Source organism: Diadema antillarum, unplaced genomic scaffold (genome assembly GCF_040938485.1).
Source record: "Diadema antillarum isolate AM-2024a unplaced genomic scaffold, OU_Dant_1.0 scf00000131, whole genome shotgun sequence".
NCBI classification, from domain to species: domain Eukaryota; kingdom Metazoa; phylum Echinodermata; class Echinoidea; order Diadematoida; family Diadematidae; genus Diadema; species Diadema antillarum.
In genome coordinates this window covers 2,410,513-2,433,901 of record NW_027271020.1, presented here as the reverse complement: position 1 = coordinate 2,433,901, position 23,389 = coordinate 2,410,513, and the positions used below count along the sequence as shown (strand labels likewise).

Genomic DNA, 23,389 nt, shown 5'->3' with positions numbered 1-23,389 from the left:
ATTGATTCCTCCGAGAATAACAGAATGACATCGGTAAAAGGGTCAATCCCACTATATCCGCTAAAATATGTGATCTTCATATACATGACTTCTGATCAATATTCAATTCAATTCATGCTTTATTTCATTTTTCGAAAAGAACATAAACATTTCACTTTCTTTGGTAAAACAGAGAATAAGGTTGCATAGTCAAAACAAAGTAAATTGAGAAAAATATAATCGAGGAACCTTGCAAAGGATAAGAAATACGTTGTAATGAAAATTGACTGAAGTGATAAAGACGATATAATACGTAAGACATCGAAAAATGGAGGGACCCACTAAAAAGACAATGCTTGTAGAATGTGGGCCCCTCAAGTACAGAATGTCAATAGAAATTGAACTGATGCAAAAAGGGGAAGAAAGACTGGGAATAAAGTAAAAAAGAAAAAAGTCTGGAAGCTTGCACTAAGAAGATAGAGTATCAAACAGACATACATACTCAGGCGAGTAAACATAAAACGAAACTGGGACGACGAAACTAATAAAGGGGGACTCATAGACAAGACAGAACGAGACAAGAACATAACAGGAAGACAATACAACGGACAGAAAGACAAAACAGATCCAGTGATCCTCGACAGAATTCATTGAAAAAAAATGATGGGATGCGTGAAAAGGATACGATTATATAGAAAAGTATAGAGAAATAGATGCAGAAATAATATAAATGAAATCAAACCTACTCTGTAGGTGTCTCAGGACAAGAGAGACGAGAAAATACGTGACAGTATATCACTTGTAAGCCAAGTTCTTCGAAAAGGAATTGAAATAAGCCAACAGGCTAATTCAATTCTGTGGGATCATAAAATTGCAATAAAGAAAACTTTAATCTTCTTTTAAATGAATATATAGAGAGGGCATTTTTTATATCATTATTCAGGGAATTCCAGTAAGTTGGGCCAGTGTAAATAAGTGTGTTCTTAGCAAACATCGTTCGTAAAAGAGGTAAATGAAATTCATTGGAGCGTCGAGTGGGATACTCATGGAATGATTGATTTCTTTGAAACATAGAAGCAAAAATGGACGGGAGTGAGTCGTTGCTGTACATGTACATAAATTGCCCCAAATTATATAAAAACAGATCTTTAATTTTTAATAGCTTATTGGAGGAAAATAACAAATTTGAGTGGGAGGGTATGGAAGGATAACAGATGACACGGAGAGCTTTCTTTTGTAGAAGGAACACTCTATCCAGTAGATTCTGATGAGTGTTAACCCATACTAAAACACCATAATTAAGATAAGGCAATATCAATGAAGAATATAACATAAGTAATGATTTTTGTGGAATATACGAATTCATTCTATTTATAACGCCATTATAACGCGAGATTGTGTTGGATATATAATCAATATGTAACTTCCAGGAAAGTTTGTCGTCAACAATAATTCCAAGAAATTTAAAATGTGAAAGTCTTTCTAACTGAACATCATTCAAAACTATAGATGTACTCAGAGTATCAACAGTATTACTGAAAATCATATATTTCGTTTTTTCGGCATTCAAGGATAATCTGTTGGCTCTTACCCAATTACTCACTTTTTGTAATTCAAAATTAACTTTTTGAACAAGAAAATTAGCGTCATTGTGGGCAAAAAATACATTGGTATCGTCAGCAAAATGGATGAAAGAAAGTACTTCAGATGCCTGACAAAAATCATTAATAAGCAATAAATAACAGTGGCCCTAATAAACTTCCCTGCGGAACACCACAATTTACTTCTCTTATTACTGAACAATTGTCTTTGATTATAACAAACTGTCTTCTATTTTCCAAATAACTCTTGAACCACTCCAAAGCCTTCCCACGTATTCCGTAATGTGATAACTTGTGGAGTAGAATATCGTGATCAACAGTGTCGAAGGCCTTGGAGAAGTCCAAGAAAATACTAATTAAATGAGAATGATTATCAATTGCGTGAGCTACTTTATCAATAAAATATAAAAGAGCATGAGTTGTACTATGCTTCTCTCGAAAACCGAATTGCGAATTAGTAAAAATATTATGCAACTTCAAAAAACCAATAGTTCTCTTATAAATGAGTTTCTCTAAAACTTTGGACAACGATGATAATAATGTAATTGGACGATAATTACTGACATCGGATTTATCACCCTTCTTAAATAATGGAATTACTTTGGCCAGTTTCATCTTATCAGGAAACACACCATTAGAAATTGACAAATTGAATATATGAACAAGTGGATCAGCAACTGAAAATATAACACCTTTAAGAATGAAATTATCTATATCATCATACCCAGAACTCCTCTTGTTCTTAAAAGAAGATACAATATCAATAATCTCATGTCTATTAGTTGGAGTAAAATAAACAGAATTGGAATTGCGCTGGCCTAAATATTCAGTAAAATGATGCTCTGACGCAGGAATATTTTGGGCGTAATTTTCACCTATCTTTGAAAAGTAAGAATTGAAAGCATTTGCAATGTGAACAGGGTCACTGATGATTTCATCATTCAACTTAATGTTGTCGAAACCAGATTTTTTACTCGAAACATTCATAGCTTGCTTTAACACATTCCAAGTATTTTTCATATCAAACTTATATCTTTGCAATTGCTTAAAATAATATCTTTTCTTTTCAGAACGTAAAATCATAGTTAGAGTATTTTTATATGAAGTGTATATTTACGTTTTGATCGCTCATTTTTTTTCCAATTTGTATCTATAATACAATCGATTTTTCCTGTTAATCGACCGAAGAATTGATTTTGTAGTCCACGGCAACCTAGGTGTCTTTTTATAATCTGGTTTATTTTTTTGTTTCGGAATTACATTATCCAAATGATAATTAAATGTTTCCATGAAATAATCAAAAGACAAATTAATATCATCACTTTCAAATACTCTTGACCAATCAACAGTTTCGAGAACCGCATCAGGACTAGCTAGCTTTTCAGACGAGACTCTACGACTCAATAAAGGAGATGAAAAAAATTTAACATTATTAACTGAGGTTTTAAGCGCAAAATGAGTCATAATTGGATAATGGTCTGTCATATCTGAAAGAATTATATAAGAATTAATAAGGGGTAGGGTATTAAAAAACATATTGTCGATCAGAGTAGCAGAGTGATCAGTGACACGCGTAGGTTTCGAAATAAGCGGAAGAAAAGAAGAGGACAAAAATGTTTGAAGAAACTCGTGTGCGGCAGTATCATTTTCCAACTTGAGTAAGTCAATATTGAAGTCGCCGAGGAAGAAACAATCCTTATTTTTAAAAACTGGGGATTTTATCAAATCTGAAAGGTAAGTTTAAAAAATCCTTGATATTGGAGTTTGGAGGTCTGTACATAATGCCGACCACAATATTCCTAATCCCTGGGATGTAAATTTCTAAAAATAATGATTCAACAATATTATCCATTCTGGAAAAAATTCAAATAGATTTAAGGGATCCCGTGCCACAGAAGTCATATTTTTGGTAAAGCAACTCTAGCAAGATGTTTAAAACAAGACCCCCCCCCCAAAAAAAAAAAAAAATGATAATGATAATAAATAACAGTAATAATATCATTATCATATACAAAATATCCAATATAGGAACCAGATTCAAATAGTCGATCGTGCCAAAATATATTTCTGTCTCTACAATCAGGCTTAAGCCTGATTGTAGATAGGAATAAAAAAAATTGTCATGGTCAACAAAGGCACGTGAAATTCATTGGATTGCGCCAGCGGGTAGGATAACGAAGAGGTTCGTGTTTTTGTTATTTTTTTATATACTCAGTAGATCGAGTCAAATACAGACGGATTTCACTGACGAATTCCATAAGGTATTTCAAGATTCAACGAAACATAAGTGATACCCTGCTATGAGATTTCTCCTCAAGGATTATGACAGCCTTATAGCTCAACTGCAAGCAACTCCTCCCATATCTCACTATAGAACACATTAAAGTAACTTTATTATCTCATTTCCATGGAAAAAGTGCAGGTGGGAAACGTATACGTTACGAAAACTCACTCCCTGACCAACATAACTCGCAGGATTCATCCAATTATAAACTTATACAAACGCTCTGAGGGAATTTATTCATAGTAAGAACTTTCATAGTCAAACTATTTCATCTAAACGTAAAAGCAACATTATTCCATGCGTCCTTTTACCAAAACACTTGTGGCTTGCCTTTAAAAGAGATTATGCTGAAAGTGCTATATTCGTGAGGAATATGGTGCTGGTTAAAATGGTGCGTTCTTCCAAACTGATAGGCTCTTTAATCAGAAAGCTATGCCTGTTATTCCGAAGGTTCATTTATTCGACAATAAACTATTGCTCACTAGTTTTTTTTCTGATAATGAAATAATGTTTATTAGCCGAAACTTAAGATTTAAGGGTTTGTCGTTATGTACTTGTAAATAGCACACTTAACCATCACAACAATACTCGCTGTTATGTTCACATGGCATGTGCTGATACGTGGCGATAACAATATGCCAATTCTTTTAATTTTATTAACTGAATGGATTTTGAAGTAGGCCTACCGGTAACAGGAGTGTTACACACATCTATTTTCCCTGTAAAGGTGTTAGTGCTGACCTATATAGCAGTAAAGCAAAACAGAGCAAAAGGAAACAAACTTGTAATGCTACACATTAAGCCGCGTTGATCGAAGGATGATAATACAGCATGACATTGTAATGATGAGAAGCAGAATGCTTCACAGACCCAGGTACACAGCGACTCAAATTGTCTTATGACTTTGAAAGCGAACACTTCTTTTTAGTGGGCCTCGTGCTCATCAATGTGAATGCAGGAGGATATACAGGTCATTCTCATTTACACACACACACACCCAAAAAAAAAAAAAATGGGGGCAAAATTGAATAAGATACGACTAGCAAATTACCTCCCGCAAAACCATACTGTTGAAAAGACATGCATTTTACTTCTCTTTTTTTTTAAATGGGAGTGGACTTTCTCTTGTCTGTGTGGTTGAAGATCACCTATTGGAAAGCAATACCCGGAAGTAAATGGTTTAGCAAATATTTACACATCACAGATGATTTTTTTTAATTTATTTATTGTCTTCTTTATAAAAGCAGGGTAGTCCCATTCAAGCCGCAAGGCCTGCTTTCCAAGGGAGCCCTGCTGGAACAAATCACATTTATGATACAATAAAATATATACATAATAATAATATACAAACACACACAATAATACATTTCATAAAAGTGGAGAGCCTCTGTAGATAGATAGAGCGAGAGAGAGAGAGAGAGAGAGGGGGGGGGAGGGAGAGAGGGAGAGAAAGAAAGGTGACAGGAAGAATACAATCATGTGTACAACTTTCAAAGAAACGAGAAATTAACTACTGCTGGTAATCACCTGGATGTTGCGGACATTGCGTTTAAAAAGGGGCAGTGAGGCGGAGGATTTAACAAACACGGGTAGTTGCTGTGTATGAAAAAGACTGCTTTTTATACTCGGACTTGGGTTTAGCTAGATATAGTTGGTGCATGGAGACTGATCTCGTAGAGTATGGATTAGTTCGCTGAGGTGAAACTCGTCTTAGATATTCGGGAGCAAGGCCTTTCAAAATCTTGTACATAAATACATTATAATTATATTCCAGTCTATGTTTAACGGATTGTAATTTCAAAGAATCTAACATAATTTGAACAGGGGTATAATAAGGTGCATCTAACACTAAGATGATATTACTTTCGAGCCCAGCTATTAGTAAAATTGCATTTATATGCATTGAACATCAGCTGCGTGGATAGTATAAAAATTGATGATGCGCAGTGTGGGACACGATCGACATATTGCAATTTTGTCTTAACGGTAACGTACTAGTATTATGTTTCAATGGAAATACCAGATATTTCTCCTTTAATCATGCTGTTAATGAACATCTTTAAAAATCGTCCAACAATGAAGGATCAAAAATCTAGGGCAGCTAGATAAACTTTATAGGAGTCCATAGCATGTTGTTATCATGTCGTGTTGTTCTGAGGGGTGAACCCCGTAGACTGTGGTATCATAAAGTATTGTTAATGAATAATTAATAAATCTATTTTGCACTATACGATATAAGCAAGTGTCTGATTTATATCTATGCCCTTCAGCATGGTGTTGTGGAGTTTGTCTGTTATATCAAGGAGGCTCTCTTGCCTTCTTGATGATTACAGCTAGTTTACCTCCTGATGGTTACATGGCATCATCTTTATAATGCAATGTGAATATCAGACTTGTATAATAATCGATCCGCTGGGATTGTTAAATGCTGAATAATTCTGGAGTCAGAAATTTCTTATTTCTGGTTACAGTTTGTTTTTCTGAAGGTTCATTTTCAGGGTTTATTATTACGATGGTTCAGTAATCCAAAACTAAGGTTCGTTTAAAATACTAAAGGATTGGTCTTCCGAATGTTCGTTTGTATAGCGGCCCCTAAAAGAAATATAAAGAAAAAAAGTTTGCAATCCCGAAGGTTCGTTAATATAAAACGATATCGGTTAGTAATTCCGAATGTTTGGTTATAAGTATGCAATTTTTCCATTTGTTGGATTTACGAACCTTGTTTCATATGTTTGTTTGTTTGATGTTTGTTTTTTGTTGTTTTTTTTTTGGGGGGGGTGGGGGCTATCAAACCTTCAAAATAATAAAGTTTCTCTTATTTTCAGATTAACGAACCTTCGGGAAAACAATGCCTATTCAATTTTTGGATACATAGCGTGTATAAGGTTTGCCACGTAATTTCTCCATCAAACATGTGATATCTTTATCTTCCTTTGGTAAATTAGGTCTGAAGAAAATACCAGCTTATTTTTTTTTTTAATCAAAACTGATAAAATACTATTCCTAAGCTTGTGAAGCTCAACGCGGGAAACCTTTTATGCTCGCGTAATCAAAGCGTGTTTTTGTATTCTAACCTGTTATATTTTATAACACATAAAGCTTTGATGGCTACATATTTTATCGATGAAATCACTTATTACTAGTAATTTCAGCGTCAGATCCCACACTCAGAAAGATTTGTGGATGTTTTTATTTGAAATTGCGTGGCGGTATTCAGGCCCTATGCTGACAGTTTTACTATTGTGGTTGTGTTGTGAATTATTGTTCTCCAGATATAGAAATCCGATTGTAAACCTACTTAACGTTTATACTTGGCTAAAAAAAGGGGGGTTCCAGAAGTTCAAGGCTTCATCTTATAGGATTGGCACACAAGTACAACAAACAGTCGACTGCAGTCGTAGTATACCCTGTCAATTTGCATATAATATCAATTTGATATTTAGAATCAGTGCCTCGATCTTCAAAGTGTTTATGGATTCACTCGGACACAGTGTAGCCGACTGAAATACCTCTCTCTTACCAAATCCTGTTGCACTGCCACAAACAAGATCGCAAAATCAAGAACATTTCTAATTATGATACGAATAGTCATGGCCACTATTGGGCCCTATTCTTTTGTACAAAGTTGAAAAAAAAATAGAGAGAAATCACTACCGCCAATCTAGTCTGGGCTCCGTCCCCTTTTCCTTGGTGCCAAGAGAGGGCGCAAACTTTCTGATTGCGATATTCGAGAGACTCGGCGTATCGCAATCCTCGGGTGTCACGCCCTCATACGGCTTGACGTGTACACGATCACTGCTACGAGTAAAAAGAGTCCAGAAGCTAGACTAGATTGGCGGTGGTGTGGTGCCGTGTGTGGGCCCTGGATCCTGCAGCTGCCTCCTGTGTTTGGGCAGCTGCAGCAGCAGGTAAACAGGTTTTGACTGTTGGCTAACGTCACTCTTCACGAATGTAATTTCTTTTCGACAAACATGAAATTCATCATTCCATTACGGCAATATGGTGAGTGTAGTTTAAGTGGCACCACTTCTATCATTTTTTGTCCTTACATCTTGTTCCTAGATACAGAAATGCGATTTGACGTTACAGACAATGCAAGATCAGAAGCACCCACCTTTGGCACCTATTTAGCCCCACACGTACAAATACGTGTGAGATATAGAATATCTAGTCCTCAACTGAACTGGTTTGAATGTGTTGCGCAGTGTGAAAGACAAACAGGAGCTAAACAGTCCACATTCATTTGTCATTTTACGTGTCACTTTTCAAATGTTTAAATGCGGTTTATTTGTAAATGTCCATTTGGAGGAAAAAGTACGAAAATACGCTTCCCAGAGGTCAGTAATCTGCTTCACCTGGAAGAAGAAGACATTTGCTCATCAGTTGAAGCCGTCTTAACAGTAACCCCGTCGCGGGGCGCTGTAACACAGTACGGTACGTATTTGTCCGTATGGGGTCGCTGCTGCGGTTATCTTAACAGGTACTGACATTGTCAAATTTGCACTAGGTCTACCCCGATGTCTAGACATTCTAACGTTAGTCACTCTACGTCTACGTCAACATTACATTTGTGTCAGAAGGCCTACACTCACACTACAGTCAAACTGTTGCATACATCTAGCAGTATGGAAATTGAACTTGTTTGTCTTTTGACATTCAGGTTTGAATAGAACAATACGAACTTACGACACATTCATTTTTTTTTTCTTCTAATAGAGTTCTAACGCTAGATAACCAGTCTTGATTTTTCCAGATTTTCCTGAGCATTAATTCACATGGGTAGCAACAAGATGTGATACAATTTACATTCCGCATGTGACATTTGTAATTGTATTATGTAAGGTTTAACATGCAATTAGGAAAGCGGAACATGCAAGAGAAGTTATACCTTGCTCGTAAAACTAACAACATTAGAATCAATCAAGTAGTGCTTGTAAAACTCAAATCACAGCTTTTTACTATCGATATTTACTTTATAAATTTTAGAAAATAGAATATTTTGACCTCTTTTATATCAGAATTTTTATATCCACTGAAATAAAAGAAAATAGGGGAAAAATGAAAGTTCTGTACCATAAAGATAAAATGGCATATAATTTTTTTTTCTTCCCGGCAGCATCGATGGCAGTAAATCCACTGAGTGGGATCAGAGTTGTTGATATGACAAGGTGAGTGATCATCAAAAGGAAAATTCTCCAGTGACCATTGACATGAAATAGATGAGGATGGATATGGCATGTCATTTCGTATTCACTCATCATATTTGCTGATTTCTGTCTACAAACTGAGGGAAGTCAAAAACCTAAGAATGAAAGCAAAGTTTGCCTTAAAAATGGAAAGAATGAAAAAAAAAAAATAACTGAAGAAAAATTGTGCTCTTGACACATTGTGGTGATTGTAATCAAACCGTTCTTCTTCTGAGTTGACAGGACCAATGTGACTTGCATTGCCAGCATCATTCTATCATTCATGCTCAATATCTGTATTATATCCAACTGAGTAATTGGCAAGGAGAATATATTTTGTTTAAAATAATAAGGGTGGCTATCTATCAATGATAGATCAAAAATCAGATGTATACATAAAATGAAATTTTGCCATGGCAGCATATGTTGGATTGTTCAGGATTCCAATTGACATTAATATATTTTTTCATTCTACAAAGCACATTGTATCAGTGCACTTCATCAAAAGTATTATTTTCACAGGTGGGATTAACTTTCTCTCGTAACTTGTACCTGTTTTGTTCATTTGTGAACTTATCAGGGAAGAAAGAATGTAGGGTTTTTGTTTGCCCCCAAACACTGAAAAGCTTATTCTCCATGTTTGCCCACAGGGTATTGGCTGGCCCATTCTGTTCAATGCTTCTTGGTGACCTTGGAGCAGAAATTATCAAAGTTGAGAGACCAGGTGAGAATTGATAGACTCTTCCTGTAGTTAGACCATCTGATCTTTATTACAGTAAGTTTTACAATCAGTAACAGCTCAAAGCAATTAGTCTGAATAGACAAGTTATGTACCTGTAATTTATGAATGATAATTACCAGCAATGTGAGACACTGTCTGGTACTGGAATTTAGGTTGGGTGTGAATAAAGAAGGAGACCAAATATGTAGTGAGTTTGAGAGAAAATTTAGAAATGTTTGAAAGAGGTTATCATACCCAAAATCCAATATGTGGAGGTGATTGGGTTTATCTTATAAGCTCAAGTAGTCTAGCAGATAAAGATTGAATGTATACTAGTGATACAATGGAGAATCATGTCAGGTGTTTGAAATCAGTGTAAACATAGACTTTCAAACCCGAAGTGAAGAAGTGCAGAACAAAAGATTTTTTGATCATGTCATAATCAGAGTGACAATGGAAATTATATGGAAACTGAGTAGTGAATGTCATTGTCCAGCCAACAGTGATATCAACTCAACCCAAGGATCTGATTTGCCTGTTGAAATTTCCCCATGATGCTGACATGCTGAAAACTGTCTCTAAAAATGTAGTCTTTCTCCCATACAGGTGTAGGTGATGAAACAAGAGAGTGGGGCCCACCTTTCATTGCCGGGGAGAGTTGCTACTTTCTCTCAATCAACAGAAACAAAAAGGTAATATGTTGATATGAATTTAAGTTCCTGTGACAAATCTTTGATATATAACTATATCCATACCCGGGTATTTTCTTTTGCATATATGTAGAGTTTGGCAATAACATTGTGATTATAAACAGATTGATAATTGATCAACTCTGCAGTTATTATGACAGAGCAGACATTCATAATAAAGAAAACAAACCTGTACATTATGTATCAGATAATAATATGTGAAATCTGCTTCACAAAATTTTTAGTGGCATTTACTGAATGTATGGATATTGCTGTCCTGAGACACTTCCTGATTGCATCACTAGTATTGACTGAAGAATAAAAGATATTTAATTTTTTTTTTCATGCGTTCCTTTGTGCCCATAATATTCATTTATCAATGTGATCGTAAGTTCTGAGTGATGAACATTATAGATTCATGAGGTTTCTTCAGGGATTTTATAAGGATCAAGTTTCTGGTTACATTTCAGAGTCTGGCTGTGAATCTGAAGCACCCGGAAGGAATTAAAGTTGTTCAAAAGGTAAGCTTTACAGTGACTTTCTTTTAGATTAAAGTTTGCCACAATTCATTATGGTTTTTATATGGTGTATGGATTGATCACTGATGCTTGCTATGAATAGCATGCAATATTTTCTATTAAAGTTTCATGTTCTTGTAATGTTTTTTGAGCTTCATGAAGAAAACAACATTTTTTCTTTCACTCCATTGCAGTAAGCCAAGCAATGCTATTGTTGCAGACAAGACCTTCAAAATTAATTTGGGATTTTCATGAACATGGTGTGAATGTCAGCCTTGAGTGCAGATGATCTGAAATATACATGTAGTAATCTGGTGCAATACTTCTGTTAGGAATACATGCCATATATTTAGCAAGTCTAATTTTTAACAAATTGGGACTTCCTTACAATTTTATGAGTGGTTAAAGTCCCGATTGTGAAATACAGTACTGAATGGAGAAGTGTAGGCATGCACATGACATTCATGTCGGGATCAGAGTTGATGTTTTCATGTGTTTTCAAATTCACGTATACCACCCAAATCGCGTAACTAAAAACCATGCGAAATATTCGGCATGCACATATGCAGTAGATGTTGTATTTGACTGCACAAAACTCTGACCCCACAGAGAACACAGTACATGAAGTACCATATTTGGGAATACTACTCCCTTGTAAGAAAAATTATTTCAACTCTAACAGGGTGGTAAGGTGACTCAGTTGGTAGTGTGTTAGCCTAGCAGTCAAATAACTTGGGCTTTAATTCGACCTAGACCAGCAGAGCAATGCCATTTCTAATCATATGTCATCCCTTCGAGAAAGAGACAGAATACCCTGTCCCTTGGATAGGACATGAAGAGGAAATTCCCTCCTTCCACAGAACCACAACTCACACTAGTTAAAGATCCCACTTGACTTTCAATCAAGATTGGGGGGGGGGGGGGGGGGGGTATTGATGTGGTCCCCCCCCCCCCCCCCCCCCCCACACACACACACACACACACAAGGAATTGGACAAATGATGCTGTCCTCTTTTGGCCAGGTGACTTTAGCAATAGTTAGCAAATGGTGTCAACCTAGCACAAAACCATACAAAAAAAAAAAAAAGAGAGAGAAGAGAAAGGAACCTCCACTTCTAGCATAGGAAGGGAGGAAACACAGTGTGGTCTTTAGGAATTGTAGAATCATACAGTTTGTGGGTTAGGAAAGGACAGTCCTGAGTATAATCTATGGGAAATGTGTGTTATAGCAAAATCAGCTTGTTCTCAACGGGTTAAGATGGGAGATGAGCTTAGACCACAAACTTGTTGTGACACAAAACAGGCAAAGAATTACTCGATGTGAGTTGCTCATCTTGCTGTGTTCTCCTTTCCTCAGCTTGTTGGTGTAAGTGACGTCTTACTGGAAAATTACATCCCAGGGAAGTTGGAGGAGCTTGGATTGGGCTACGATCAGCTGAAAACTGTTAACCCTGGCCTCATCTACTGCTCCATCACAGGTAATTTAGTCACCCAAAGAAGGGAACTCATTAATGCTTTCCACTTTGTATCAAACTTTTAATGATAGATGACAAGGAACATTCTTATAGGCACTCTGAATTATGGTCCCTTTGTTTTTGCAATGGTATACAAATAGGAAAAAAGTACTTGCATATTCTTACTTTTTTTTCCTTGATTGAAAAATTTGGGTGTTGCCCCATGACATGATGTAAACTTCCTTTGTTTTGATCTAAATTTACAATATGAGTGGAATAAAATGCAATCAAATGGTTTGTCGACAAAAACTGCCTAGAGCTGATTCTTATCAAGTGACCCCACTTACATGTGTATGTTCCAATGTCAAAATGTCATACAAGTGACTGTATGCGAACTTTTTAAATGAATTAGAAATTGTGTTTTACTGTAAAACGAGGAATGTTCGCATGCATTTTAACTTCGTGAGCACCACGATTCGCGAAATTAAAATGCATGTGAAATTTCTTATCTACACTAATGCATTGAACGCAAATGGCAATTCGCCAAAATTTCTTGTCACGAAAAAGGCTGTCGGCTCCAATTCGCAAAAATGTTGTGCCGCGAATATACTGTATCATGTTTTACAGTATTTTGTAATCCACCTCAATTTCTTTTTTTGATGTCAGAGGATTTCAGTTTTATGTAAAAAACATTTAAAGTAGTGCGGGATAGTGGAAATAACTCAGAGTTGTCTTGAGGTAATGTAAATATGTATGAGTGCTGCTATTCTGCTCTGTTGAGAATGATACCAGTTTTAGCCTAGTGGTAATGTGAACAGATAAGAATTTTGCTGCTCTGTTGCTATGACGATGACAGCTGATGAAATGTTCCCTCCCAACAGGTTATGGCCAGAGTGGACCATACTCCAAGAGGGGTGGCTACGATTTGACGGCGTCGGGCATGGGGGGCTTAATGAATATCACAGGACCTCAGGTGAGATAGATTTTAAGTACAAGAATATAGACCAGGTTTGTTGCATAAACAAGACATAATGGACACACAAGTGTTGTAGTATCATGTACAATGTACATGTAACAGGTGATAATTTAGGATCAGGCAAAGTTTTTGCATGTTTGTAGTTTTTCGTATGAAATGTTACAATTGTGTCTGTATTATCTTTGAAGTATTAAATGAAATATCAATAAAGGGAACAGAAATTGCTTGTGTGCGCATTGATCTTTGATGTATGTTGTCTTTTGTGACAGACTGAAGAGTACCCCCACCCCCTACCTAAAAAAGAAAAAAAGAAGTCAATGTGTAGAGCTGTTCAATAAAGGCCTAGCAGTTGACTCTAGTTGTGCAGTATGTCATTTAGCAGTGAAGATTAATGAATAGGACACTATTTACCCCAGAGTTTACCACCATTTAACTTTGTTTGCTTTTATAGCAAGTGTGTAGTTTCCTACATTCAAGCATGCCACTTAGTACCTGTATTCGTGTGTTTGAGCGAGTTCCACTCATATCTGTGCGCCCTCATCTTGAGTGTATGTATTGAGTTCTTGATGTCACAATTCCATTTTTACCCTTGACCTTGTGTATACCAACAACACAGGAAGGTGACCCTTGCAAGGTGGGTGTGGCCATGACGGATCTCTCCACAGGGCTCTACGCCAAGGGGGCCATCTTGGCCGCACTCCTGCACCGGATGAAGACGGGCGAAGGTCAGCGAATAGACGCCAACCTGCTCTCCACACAGGTCAGTCTCTGTCCAGTTGTGGCAAACTGGACCCTCACACCTGTTATAAGACCAAGCTATTGAATATTGAGTTTTAAATCATACACTGAGTAGAACCTATTGAAATCATATTGTCTTTTGACCCGTATAGGATGGGTTGATTTTGCTATAACACCAATTTCCCATAGACACCTCTCTGAGTATACTCGGGACTACTCTTTAAAACAGGGTAAGTCACTAAATCCAAACTAAAGATCTGATAAGGGTAGTGAGCACTCAGACCATGCACAGAATTAACATTTTAATTCAAGATGATGAGTCAACCATGTCTGGCTAGTAAATTGCATTTTTTAGTTGCAAAGATTACATTCATTTATCAATCTCTGACTCATTCCTTTAAGAGAGAAATTCCTAGTCACCATCACATAGGTGATCCTTTGCTGATGTTTGACTTTCTGGTAGGGAAAACACAATTTACTCGATGGCAAATAAGATATTTTTCCTAATGACCCTCATTAGCGTCCACTAGACTGATAGCAATGTTTATATGTGTATTATGACCACCTCATCTGCACTCTTCCAACTGATATGAAGCAAGTACTGTGCAAGTGAAGTTATACTCTATATCTGTAGTCCTATTCGGAGGTCAAAATTTGCAGGGTGAGAATAATGACCTTGAATATTTAATCTTTGATTCATCCATGATTGACGCTCTTGTTAGTCCCAGTTTCATCCCTGACAACAGTCATGTGTGTGGCCAATTAGTGTCTCACTTGTACCAAAGTCCTTACACATTTTACTGAGCAGTGTAAAGTTGCTATGTGGATAGGGGAGCCTGGTTGTGTGAAACGATTAACCTTGTGTATTTAGTAATAACAATGATGCCAGTAATCATTGCTCTCTGACCAGGTGTTCTTGCTCATGGTGTTTGACTGGAAAGCTTTTGATACATCTTTGTTTCTAGTGTATGTCACCGTGTCATCACCCCTCTCTGCTGTCTGAACAATTTTAACTGTGATCATTTTTCATTAAATTTGTAACAAATTTTGTTATTTTCGATACACTTTGCCACGATTGTTGTAGGTACAATTGTTGTTGATTGTCCTGGTAATTTTAATGGGCATCCCAGCCATAGCTGGATGCTTGCATCTCACATTTTAGAATTATACATGGTCAATTGTACATCATCACCTGCACAAGAACTACCACTTCTCAGCTGTTTGTCATTTAATTGTTCAAGAGACAAACCTCATTCAACATATTGCATTTTGCTCCATCAAAATAATGTTATCAATTCTGGTAGGAATTATGGCTATCACAACAATTTACCTATTTAAGTCTTATCTGCTCACCTCTTTTGTTCACCAAAGTCTCATCTGTACACCCCTTTTGTTCACCAAAGTCTCATCTGTACACCCCTTTTGTTCACCAAAGTCTCATCTGTACACCCCTTTTGTTCTCCATAGTCTCATCTGTACACCCCTTTTGTTCTCCATAGTCTCATCTGTACACCCCTTTTGTTCTCCATAGTCTCATCTGTACACCCCTTTTGTTCTCCATAGTCTCATCTGTACACCCCTTTTATTCACCAAAGTCTCATCTGTACACCCCTTTTGTTCTCCATAGTCTCATCTGTACACCCCTTTTATTCACCAAAGTCTCATCTGTACACCCCTTTTGTTCTCCATAGTCTCATCTGTACACCCCTTTTGTTCTCCATAGTCTCATCTGTACACCCCTTTTGTTCTCCATAGTCTCATCTGTACACCCCTTTTGTTCTCCATAGTCTCATCTGTACACCCCTTTTGTTCACCAAAGTCTCATCTGTACACCCCTTTTGTTCTCCATAGTCTCATCTGTACACCCCTTTTGTTCTCCATAGTCTCATCTGTACACCCCTTTTATTCACCAAAGTCTCATCTGTACACCCCTTTTGTTCTCCATAGTCTCATCTGTACACCCCTTTTATTCACCAAAGTCTCATCTGTACACCCCTTTTGTTCTCCATAGTCTAATCTGTACACCCCTTTTGTTCTCCATAGTCTCATCTGTACACCCCTTTTGTTCACCAAAGTCTCATCTGTACACCCCTTTTGTTCTCCATAGTCTCATCTGTACACCCCTTTTATTCACCAAAGTCTCATCTGTACACCCCTTTTGTTCTCCATAGTCTCATCTGTACACCCCTTTTGTTCTCCATAGTCTCATCTGTACACCCCTTTTGTTCACCAAAGTCTCATCTGTACACCCCTTTTGTTCTCCATAGTCTCATCTGTACACCCCTTTTGTTCTCCATAGTCTCATCTGTACACCCCTTTTGTTCACCAAAGTCTCATCTGTACACCCCTTTTGTTCTCCATAGTCTCATCTGTACACCCCTTTTGTTCTCCATAGTCTCATCTGTACACCCCTTTTGTTCTCTAAAGTCTCATCTGTGCAACTCCTAATAGTTTACCAGTCTCATCTGCATATACCTCCTTTGTTCACCAGAGCCTCGTCCATGCACCCCTTTTGTTCACCAAAGTCTCATCAGCACACCCCTTTTGTTCAGCCAAGATTTGTTGATCTCCAATCAGGTGTCCTTGCTCACTCATCTGGCCGCAAATTACTTGATGGCTGGAACAGAGGCTAAGAGATGGGGAACGCAGCACCAGAGCATTGTCCCTTACCAGGTATGCTGCGCCAACGCTTCATGAGCTTCATGACAGCGTCAGCTGCTAAATTGTAAAATGGGCTTGAGAATCTCTGCAGTCTGATTGGTCAGTTATCATGCATTGAGGTTTACTGATCCACACTGAGCCATGCGTCCCGTAAAATCCAAATGAACGGCTCAAGTCTTGTTTACTGTTGTAGATGTACCAGACACATGGGGAAAAGGGTTGAATTTCATGAATTTACGGGCCTATTTTATAAAACAAATGATGTATAGGCCTATTTTGTGGATAGGTGAGAATTGGATGCTCTCGTTTGATTTTAATAACAGTCTAAAACCCACTGGCTGCACTTATGATTGAGTGGACTTGACTTGCATCACATTATTTTTTTTTTTTTTATAGAGGATACCACTATCCACTTTTTGGGCTGTATTTTGCTATTCTTTGCAATGCACTAATAGGCTTTACAATGCAGCTGATCTGACAGCAATCTTAGGATATAACAAATTTAAATACCTTAAAACTGATGCAGAAATTATGACACGCAGGGATGGCACACAAGTTTAAAAAAAAAGATACTGATACTAGATTGGCAGTAAGTTGTTTTGACATGAAATATTTCTGAAGATCCACAAGTAACCTCCTGATGTTGAATGAGCTGATGTAAATTATTAATCTTCCAGTCGAAGTGCAACGTCCAAATACTTGTAAATCCGAAAGTGGATCTGTTACTTTCAGTTTCAGTTTCAGATCCAGTTTCTGATTTATAAGAATTTGGAGGAAAAAACTTGAGGCCATGTGTAAGCGTAATGGGTGTAACTGAATGAGTGACCCAAATGACTCAAAAGATCATATTGCATATTGCATATTTACCTTCCCTGTTAGGCCTTCAAAACCAGTGATGGATACCTGATAATCGGGGCTGGCAATGATCAGCATTTCAGGACTCTCTGCAAGGTGAGGTTTTTCCTGCTTTTTTAATTACTCTCTGTATACATATGATACCTAAACCAGGTGACAATAGCCACCCAATACTACACCCTGCCGTCAAACATACTGACTCAACTCACACCTCTTATAAACTACCTGAAGACTTCACCATTTCTATGATTCCTTCCCCCTACTGTAAAAGTGGAAATTTTCGCGGTGTTGAAATTTTCGCGCATTTCGCGCAATCAGAAACTAGCGCGAAAATAAAAGCACGCGAATATTTCTGCTTGCCATATGTTCCTGTAGTTGATGTCTTGATACCGCGGAATTAAAAACACGCGAAACTCTTCTTATCCGGCCGAGCGCGAAAAATTAGTAACGCGAAAATATCCACTTTTACAGTATCTCTATGTTATGCTGTATGGAACTGTGTTGTAGAGTGTAATCATTTAAACTGTTGCTAATTATTTATATCATTTTTATAGTATGGTGATGGTGATAAGTAATGGTATTTGTAGTACTTGTATCAGTAGAAGTACATGTAGTAGATGTAGTGTCCCTGTTGTCATTATCGATATGATGATACTCATCATAGTCACCATTGATAATCTTGATTTTCTTTTCTCGTGTGAATGATAATCACTTCATGGAAGGCAAACAAAATTCTGCCAACACATTTGACAAATTGAAGGAATTATGAGCTTTAATCACCAATTTTAGTATCCAAAGTTCAGCATAGGAAAATGTTGAATTCAGAGCAAAAATTGTATATTTTATCTTGGTAACTGTATAGGAGGTTGTGTCAGAGATTCATGCATTGTCTCATCCAGTTTTGCAGACAAACATTACTATGGGTCAGTGAGGTGGAAAACAGACATGGATAGTGGCATAGAGGGCATCTTCTGCAAGGCTCAACCTCAAGATGCTAAAAACATTGTACACTTTTAATTCGATATGACTATGCTTCACAAGGCTGGAAATTACTGAAAAGCATGAAGCACGGTGATCAGGGGAGTGGTGAGCTAGGAAATAACAAATAACTGAACGCAAAAGGGAAAAAAGGACATTTTACCTGATATGTCTCGCTTGAAGTGTTCATCGTCCAGAAGTAACAGAAAATGACATTGAGGTATATGCATGTAGTAGCAATCATCACTTCTCGTTTGTTTTTATGTTCTCCCTCATCCTAACTATGTCTCATAACGGATATTTATGGATTCATGCAAGTAGGCATTGCACAGAGGTTAACAGGCCTGAATTCTTGTGTACACTCTAACCAACAGAGGATAGACCTTCTTGAGCTAGCAGACGACCCCAGCTTCCAGAGAAATGCAAAGCGAGTTGCTAACAGAGACAAGCTGCTGCCCATCTTGTCCAAGAGGTATGCAGTGTATTCCAAAATAGTTTTCAGAGTTACTGTATGGAGGAGTATCGTCAGTTGAGATTGAAAGGCTCTTGATAGTGTACTCGGTTTTTCAGTCGGATATTATTGGGTGTAAAGGTATGTGTAATGTGTGTGTGTATGTATGTGTGTATGTTTGCACCTATGTAATTTACAAATGACTTTGCCTCTGAAGAGAAAGTTTATTTTCTTGATAAAGAACCGACAAATCAGGGTCCTGTTTTTATGAGAGATGACAGCATAACAACTATTGCTTGAATAGCAACTTTTTGTAGCAACAGCCAATCAGGAAAGGGAGCAGGATTCTTGTCATTACCAGGACACTTGCCATTCCAACAAGAGTTGCTATCGTAGCAATTCTTTTAATGAAATGTGGCCCAGATTTAAACAAATGACTGTGGAAAATTATCAAGAAAGTTCTTTTTGTGGCATTCTCTGGGAATAATTGAAACTGTGTGGTCAGATGATAGTGCAACTGATTTGTTTTGGTTTTTCCACATGAAGTGAGTATTTTCTCTCAAAATGTAACAAGCTCACCATTCTTTGATAAACAACAAATGCAAAGGGACCGGAACACAAGTGTTTCTGTGTAGTGATGTAGTACTTTATGAGATTTTCAGTGAATTGAGACGGATATTCCAAGTTCTTGATGGCAATTGTGTGGGTAATATTATCTTCACATACCGTGAGATGCAGTACATGTTCTTGTAAACTTTGCAAGAATGTTTCCGTGGTAACAGGGCACAGTCAGATGATTTACAGTTTATTGATGTCAAATCTCATCAGTGATCAAAGCACATTAATCAAAACACTGCAAGAGTGGATATTTGGTGAGGGCTAATGCCTATTCTAGAGAAGATTTGTTACAAGATGAACTGTAGAGAGAATGACCTATTTTTACAGAGGGTTCTCTTGAAGCTTTACACCAGTCATAAATCTGTTGTCTGCATCATTTGTTTATATTTTTTTTTTCATAAATGAAAGGTTGTTGGAGCGGACTACTGGGGAGTGGTTAGAGGCCTTGGAGGGGTGTGGCTTCCCCTATGGACCAATCAACACCATGAGCCAGGTATTCAGCGACCCCCAAGTCGTACACAACAACATGATTCTTGAGATGGAGCACCCTACGGTGGGAAACATTAGAGTACCAGGTATGCTGAAGGCGTGGATTGGAGTCTCGCTGTGAGAGAGATGGAGGGAGAGAGGGGTGCAGGAGTTAGAACGCCCATTGGTAGGAAATGATAGAGAATCTGTGATGCTGCAATAGAGTCATTGGAGTCACAATATGTGAGAGGAGTTTGGATTAGGAACATTCTCTGGAGGGAAACACTTACTATGCATTGACACATAATTAAATGTAACAAGGACGGGGAATGTTAGCACTGAAGGACCCAGGGGTGAGATGTGTTCTCTGACAGGTGCTTTGGGGTCTCGTCAGTGGAGAAGATGTGGATATACCACCGTATTGGAACACTAGACTGGTAGCACTGAGCGTTTACAGGAATCTCAAGACCAGACATTGGCTTACTCTAGTGGGAAACATTACCGCAGCATGTGCGATTCCAGGGGATGTAATGGAATTTCATTCTGTGAAGGATTGTTGAGACTAATAACCAGGCACATCCCATATCAATTGGAGACACCATGAAGAATAACGGAGTGCATTTGAACTTTGAGGTCATGAAAGTTGTCACACTTGAATAGTGTGTAGCGGAAAATATTGTATTAACCATTAAACTCTGCAGCATTAATAAATCAAACATAATATTGGATGTGTGGCACCTCAATAGGGATTAAAAGACTTCTCCATATATCACAGATGTTTGCAAATTCTATAATTTCTTCCCAGATCTTGTCCTCAACTCAAGTGTGCTGATATAGACTTACCAAAATCATTTGGTTCAGGTTTATGTACTGTGGCCTGAATGTTCATAATGTTAACCCGTTGGAGACGAGTCCCAAGTATGTTCAGGCAGGTGTCTATGGGAATGTGTGTTGTAGCAAAATCAACCTATCAACAAGTTAAGAACAAACTGTCATTTACTGTTTATCATTATTTGATAGTCCAGTTCTTTGATACATGTTATAAAGTCTCCCAGAACTTCATCATGTAGCAAACAGATAGTAATTAAGTGCATACTGTATACTGAGAGATATGTTCCTTTACATTGCAAATATCTTATGACAATGAGTCCACATTTTTTATTGACGTGAAGGGTCTTGTTTGATTCTTTGACCAGGCCATGCTGTGAGGTACAGCAACATAGAGCCAGAGGGGAGATTGGCTCCCCCGACCCTGGGTCAGCACACGGCAGACATTCTCACCAGCCTGCTGGGGTACAGCCAGTCCGAGGTCGACGAGCTACACAGAGAGAAGGCCATAGCACTCCCAGTCTGAGATGTACTATCACCAGAGGAAAAGTACCAAAGAAACTATCACCAAGGGAATAGCATAGGATTCCGTTCTGAAATATCCACAGTCCGCAATCAACTTGCCGTTGGGTGAGACAGAGAAGTGAAATGCTGATTGTGGGCAAGTCTCTGCTCGGCAGAGTTTGGACCCACTGGTATGATTTTGCCATTCATGTTGTCTTTGGCCTAGTGGGTCAGTGTGAAATGTAATTCATCATTAACCCTTTCTTGTGCCAGTGAGTCAATTATGCCCAAATTTCACACACGTAGCTGTTGCCAGGCATTATCGTGGCATACATAGGGTAAAATGTAATTGATGAAATCCCATGACGTCACTCATGTGATATTGTGAAGCAAGAGTACCGTTGCTCTGCTGAATTCAGAAGATCAGTGGATGTTTTGAAACGATCTAGAACAATGGAGAATTATAGGTTTTTGTTGTTGGTTTTTTTTTCATGTTGAGGGTGTATAAGCTGTAGTTAAATACACTGCCGTCCAATTATAGCAAATAAAGGTATAACAGAATGAAAATGCAGGTCCCAAATTATTCATATTATTCATTTATTTATTTTTTCTATCCCCTACAGTACTTCAAATACATTTTTTTCACATTAGATAAAAGTACATATCGTCGCTGGGGTGACAAGACCTTGTATCTGCAATTTCGGTGAAAATGGGTTAAGTGATGTCCTGTCCAAATCCCAACTGTTTTACTCCAAAAATGAAGCCACCAGGGCATGTCAAAGGAAAGGCTATCCCATTTGCCACAGTGCTTTGGCCACCATGTTTTTTGGCTCTCCTGAACATTTGACATTGTGTAGATACGAGGTCTTGTCGCCCCAGCAACGATATATTGTTTTTGTTAACATAAAAAATATGAATATATATGATGAATAAATATGATAAATGATAAATATGATAAATATGAAAAATTGTATTTATGGATATATATTATATCTTTATATACTTTCTTTGGTTGGATAAACTAGATTTTTATATTAAAAAAAAAAACAAACAAAAACTGCTAGTTACTAAGAATTTCATTACAATGGGAGTGGCCTGTAGTTGCTGAGGAAATATTTCCAAATGAGTGCGCACAGCTTATTCTCATTTAATGATATAAATGTATGTTCCAGTAGTTTTTATGTAATAAGGACACAGATACGCTCAAATCAAAAGAGCAACGATCACTTAATTTCTAGTTCTCCCACTGCCTTGATTTGACTTCATCCTGTGAATAGTTTTAAAGAAAAGGTATGATGTTGTGATAGCAAATGCAAACACTGTCAAGTGCAAGTTTTGCCTGAAGTTGTTTTGATGACACTTATGGCCAGCTTCATTGTTTACCATATATTTCTTAACCCCAGCAGGCATTAACATGTCTTTGCTGTGGATACATTCTTTGTTACAATGTTGTTGTCTGATATTAAACTGCACCATCTTTTGACTTTGCTTACCTAAGATCAAATCAAGGATGGACTGTTTTCCAGAGAGATTTTAAAAAGTATTGGTATATTCCTTGTACATATTCAAAGGTTAGTTAAATCAAAAGAAGCTCTGGGTCTTTTCCTACAAAAAGTGAATGGTTTATGAAACGAGGGAGAGTTTGTAGTCACATGACCAAGACAGAGATTATCAAGGTGATCTTGATGATTTATCCTTAACATCTAGCTGATTTTCATTTGAGTGATGATTGCATTTTACACTAAACTTTGTATATACAATGTAAGTCAACAAATTCCAAAAGGCAACACAACAGACAAATCATGTAACTTAATGCAATGAAAAAGTCCAAAATTTTGGCTGTATTTTGTAAACTTTTGTGTAAGTTGATATTTCTGCTG

General features: G+C 37.4%; 1 protein-coding gene across 1 annotated transcript; it reads left to right on the top strand.

The window, feature by feature from the left end:
* Nucleotides 1–7,700: 7,700 nt before the first annotated feature.
* Nucleotides 7,701–22,020, top strand: LOC139720686 (succinyl-CoA:glutarate CoA-transferase-like). The gene is made up of 13 exons (XM_071632041.1): nt 7,701–7,866; nt 8,981–9,032; nt 9,701–9,774; nt 10,378–10,463; nt 10,931–10,981; nt 12,336–12,456; nt 13,314–13,405; nt 14,025–14,168; nt 16,724–16,819; nt 17,687–17,758; nt 19,015–19,112; nt 20,118–20,284; nt 21,374–22,020. The coding sequence occupies exons 1-13, from the start codon at nt 7,836–7,838 to the stop codon at nt 21,529–21,531; spliced, it is 1,242 nt and encodes a 413-aa protein (XP_071488142.1). The 5' UTR covers nt 7,701–7,835; the 3' UTR covers nt 21,532–22,020.
* Nucleotides 22,021–23,389: the final 1,369 nt, after the last annotated feature.

Excerpts from the sequence above, each read along its gene's own strand:
- LOC139720686 (XM_071632041.1), top strand. The coding sequence starts at position 7,836 with ATGAAATTCATCATTCCATTACGGCAATATG. Across the intron at positions 14,169-16,723 it reads CCAACCTGCTCTCCACACAG|GTGTCCTTGCTCACTCATCT; the intron begins GTCAGTCTCTGT and ends ATCTCCAATCAG. Across the intron at positions 17,759-19,014 it reads ATTTCAGGACTCTCTGCAAG|AGGATAGACCTTCTTGAGCT; the intron begins GTGAGGTTTTTC and ends TCTAACCAACAG.